Source organism: Ranitomeya imitator, chromosome 2 (genome assembly GCF_032444005.1).
Source record: "Ranitomeya imitator isolate aRanImi1 chromosome 2, aRanImi1.pri, whole genome shotgun sequence".
NCBI classification, from domain to species: Eukaryota; Metazoa; Chordata; class Amphibia; order Anura; family Dendrobatidae; genus Ranitomeya; species Ranitomeya imitator.
The window spans coordinates 477,518,897-477,523,247 of record NC_091283.1 but is presented as its reverse complement, the minus strand read 5'-3'; the positions used below and the strand labels follow the sequence as shown (position 1 = coordinate 477,523,247).

The window sequence follows — 4,351 nt, the reverse complement described above, 5'->3', positions numbered from 1 at the left end:
CTTCACTCAGCTGATGTTCAATAGACAGAATGGCCATATTTCCTAAACGCATGGCGCTCGTTGTGGATCTTAGGTAATTTTTAATCAGCTTTAACTTGGAAAAACTCCTCTCACAAGTAGCAACACTTACAGCAATAGTAAGAAAAATGCGAAGGAGTATGACAATATTTGGAACTGAGTTCTCTAGACTATATTTTACAATAAACTGCAACAGTTCAAGCGGACTGTCCTCCTTCCATGTCTCTTTTTTGTCTTGTGTAACAGCAACATAAAGAAAACTTTTAAGCCTTTTTCTCTCAATGAGGAACTCTTCCTTATTAATATCATCGTGATCTTGATTTAGCTGACACTCATACTTATCGTCCAAAAGGTGTGATGGAGTAAGGAAGGCATATTTTTCAGCAAGAGCATGAAGCTGTTGAAATCTTGTTGTGATTTCTTGGATCACTCTGTCCAACGAAAGGTACATTTCTCTCATCAACTCCGTTTCATATGGCAATGCAGCGTCTTGCGATTCTTCACCTGCCATCTTTTTTTTCTTTCTAGAGCGGCGATCCATATCTATTCCCAAATCTTCACAAATTTCTTTTGCATAAGCTACTGAATGCTTAACTAATTCCTCTCTGTTTTCTGTTAAAAATGCTTTTAATGCTCCAAGTTTTGTGTCACATTGTTGGATATTTAATCCTTTGGTCTGTAGGTAGACCTGTGTGTCATTAATTTCTTTAAGCACAGATTCCCACAGGCCAAGAAAGCACAGGAAGGAAAAAGATTGTAATGCAACAAGTAACACACCAGCATCTGACCTGGTAACTCTATTTTCTTCTTCACCAGTTAAATGTTCTACAGCCTGTAAAATTTTGGAGTAATTTTTTTTCACTGCACTCACAGCATCTCCCCGTGCACTCCACCGAGTTTCTAATACACGCTTGACACTTTGACCAGTGACTGAAATCAGAACATCCCAGCGATGGGTAGAAGAAGAAAAAAATGTGAACAAACGCTACACAGTTCCAAAAAATGTAACCGAACTCAGTGCAACAGAAGCTGCATGTACACCTGCCAAATTCAGAGAGTGATTTGTACATGCAACAAATTCAGCTTTTTTGTTTATTTCCTTAATGCGTCTCTGAACGCCAGTATGTTGACCAGCCATTACAGCAGCATTATCATATGCTTGTCCTCTACAATTTTGGATGTCAATTCCGTATTTTTCTAATTGTTGCAAAATCACAGTTGAAATACTCTCTGAAGTTTTACCTTTTATTTCAATAAAATCAACAAATGATTCCACAACCTTAACTTCTTTTCCATTGATCATAACGTAGCGTAAAACTTGGCACATTTGATCCTTATGAGAAATATCAGGGGTGCTGTCAAATATCATAGAAAAATACTTTGCTATTTTTACTTGCTCCACAACTTTGCTTCTTACTTTCCCTCCCAAAATTTCTATAAACTCATTCTGAATTGTAGGAGAGAAATATGATGTAGCAAACTTTTTTCCAAACTTGATTCTTAGAATATGTTCACGTAGCACTGGATCATATTTCGCCAACAAATGAACTAATTCTAAAAAATTTCCCTTTTTTCCAGTTGATTCAGGTTCGTAATCAGTCTCATGATGGATTACTTCTCTGTGACCCCGTAAAGCCAAATTTTGTTTAGCAAGGAATCTAATGATATCCAACAATCTTGCAAGTATCTCCCTCCACTTCTTCACATTATTTTCTACTTCTTCCTGTACTTTTTTATCAATTGTTACGCCACGTTGGAGTCCAATTTCTAACTCCTTCCATTTTGTGAAACATTCTACATGGGCCACACTAGATTCATGGTTGTATACTTTAGGATTAAGTTTCCACCATGTGTTGAATCCATTCACTGAATCAAAATTAGACTGACTTGTTTCTGCATCTGCAAATAGTCTGCAACAAAAGCAGTAAAGGGCTTTTTTGGAAGGAGAGTACAGCAACCATGACCTCAACATTTTTTCATTATTTGGCAGAGTTTTAAAAAACCAGTTGCGTGTAAGTTTTCTGTTTTGTCCCTTGATTGATGCTCCCTCACGAACCACTTCAGCAAAGTCTGAGTCTAGATGCTGAACCACTGATGCACCTTGACGTACCAGTAAGATCCTTGTATCATCATTAATTTTACTTGGCCAAAGACCAACATCCTTTAAATCAATAGCAGGAATATTTTGATCGTCACACTCCTCATTGCTTCTTGAAGTTGAAGGAGCACTTGGGTCAATGTCTTGGTCATCACACTGCTCATTGGTTCCTGAAGTTGAAGGAGCACTTGGGTCAATGTCTTGGTCATCACACTGCTCATTGGTTCCTGAAGTTGAAGGAGCACTTGGGTCAATGTCTTGGTCATCACACTGCTCATTGGTTCCTGAAGTTGAAGGAGCACTTGTGTCTGATGCTGTGAATTTAGGAATCTCCTCAGCAACAGGAGTAGTAGTATCGTGGCTGAGATATTTTAGTAGTGCACCTTCATTTTTTTTCAATTCTTCCTCCTTAGCCTTTTTCTTTTTTCTAAACATTGCACCACTTTCTTTTCTTCGCTTCATTTTATCTAAGCCTAACAAAATAACAAAAAAATAAAGTTAGGTCAGACAAGGGCCCGGGCCACCAGGATGGCACTCCTGTAGCCGGCATAAGAGCGGGACTGGTTGCAGACACTCCAGCATTCCCAGAATGACTTTCTACCTACGTCTGGGTGCTGCTACACACAGTCCCGCCCTCCCACCAAATGACCAATCGGCCCGGCAGCGGAGTAAGTTGGTAAAGCCTGTACGCTGAATTTGAATTTTCTATGATGCATTTTTTAGAATAAAAACAATGCAGCAGAAATAAGACCTCAGATCATGGACAAGTTAAATTCTTTCGCCGAATCGCCGGTGAATGTTACCATCACATGATCGGGACTGCAAAAAAAAAAAAAAGGTCTGCTTACCACCAATGTGACCGCTGGGACCACAACGCGATTGCTGGGACCACCAACGTGATCGCTGGAACCACCAAGACCTCTGGGACCACCAACGTGACTGCTGAGACCTACAAAGCTTTTTTTGCTCAACTCTTTTTTTTTTTTTGCTCACACAGGGTTAATGCCGGCGGTAACGGACCGCGTTATGCCGCGGGTAACGCACTCTGTTACCGCTGCTATTAACCCTGTGTGACCAAGTTTTTTACAATTTACAACAATAGTTAAAACATCTAATGTTAAAAATAATAATAAAAAAAAAAAACCATTATATACTCACATACGCCGCTTTTACCGCTCCTCGCGAGACAACCGCCACGTTCCGTTGGCATAGATCGTCTGGCAGAAGGACCTGCCGTGACGTCACGGTCATGTGACCGCGACGTCATCACAGGCCCTGCGTGCCTAAAGTATAAAGTATAATGGGGAACACCTCGTTCTCCCCCCCCTCAAAAAAAAGTATAAATAGATAAGAAAGTCTGAAGGACCCTAAAAGTGGTGTGTAAAGAGAAACTGCAAATGCATAAATAAAGTGCATAAATGCGGCCTCCCCCTTATCACCACACCGGGCGGCTGCTGTCCGGCGGTTGCTCACCTCAGCCTGGTGCGATCCTCTCTGCCTCTGATCTGATGTGATCTGCTGCTGTGCGGACGCTCAGAAATCCCCGGTGCTTCCTGGAATCGCTGCAGTGACACTGACAGGAGATCGAAAGTGAAAGTTACGGGTAATATAATAAAAGATGCGAACTCGGCTTCAGGAAAATGGCCACCGCGATCTCCATCTGCACACGCGCGGCATCCCGCGGCCATTTTCCTGAAGCCCCGGGAAGCCGAGCACTACCATCTGTGCATGCGCGGCCTCCGGAAGATGGCCGCCGCCAGCGATAATCCGTGGTATAGCGCAGATCGCGCTCGTTTTCTTCAGCCAGCGCCGGCTGCGGCCCGGTGACCCACCCCCCGCATTGTGCCGCCCGGGGGGGCCCGCCCCCCCTGCACCCCCCTTCCTACGCCACTGGGAGTATAATAGGGAACCTGAGTGTTAGCTTTCGGCAGATTATGGCAGGACCCACTTTTAACGTCATAATCACAAGCATTTTATCTGGAACTCAATCTAGACCCAAAAATATTAAATTAATGTACACCGTATTTATTTTCTCTTAAAAAAAAAAGAAAATGCAAGCTAGGTTGTTATAAGTAGAACTAAGGGTACCGTCACACAGTGGCATTTTGATCGCTACGACGGCACGATCCGTGACGTTCCAGCGATATATCCGTGACGTTCCAGCGATCTCGCTGTGTCTGACACGCTCCTGCGATCAGGGACCCCGCTGAGAATCGTACGTCGTAGCAGATCGTT

The 4,351-nt window shown here is 42.7% G+C and overlaps 1 protein-coding gene across 1 annotated transcript; it reads right to left on the bottom strand.

Moving 5' to 3' along the window:
* Positions 1 to 1,003: 1,003 nt before the first annotated feature.
* Positions 1,004 to 3,910, bottom strand: LOC138666694 (zinc finger MYM-type protein 1-like). Its single transcript, XM_069754877.1, has 2 exons — positions 3,590 to 3,910; positions 1,004 to 2,589 (listed from the first exon to the last, which is right to left on the bottom strand). The coding sequence occupies exon 2, from the start codon at positions 2,576 to 2,578 to the stop codon at positions 1,004 to 1,006; it is 1,575 nt and encodes a 524-aa protein (XP_069610978.1). The 5' UTR covers positions 2,579 to 2,589; positions 3,590 to 3,910.
* Positions 3,911 to 4,351: the final 441 nt, after the last annotated feature.

What these genes read in the sequence shown, in the direction of transcription:
- LOC138666694 (XM_069754877.1), bottom strand. Translation starts at nt 2,578, where the DNA reads ATGAAGCGAAGAAAAGAAAGTGGTGCAATGTTTAGAAAAAAGAAAAAG.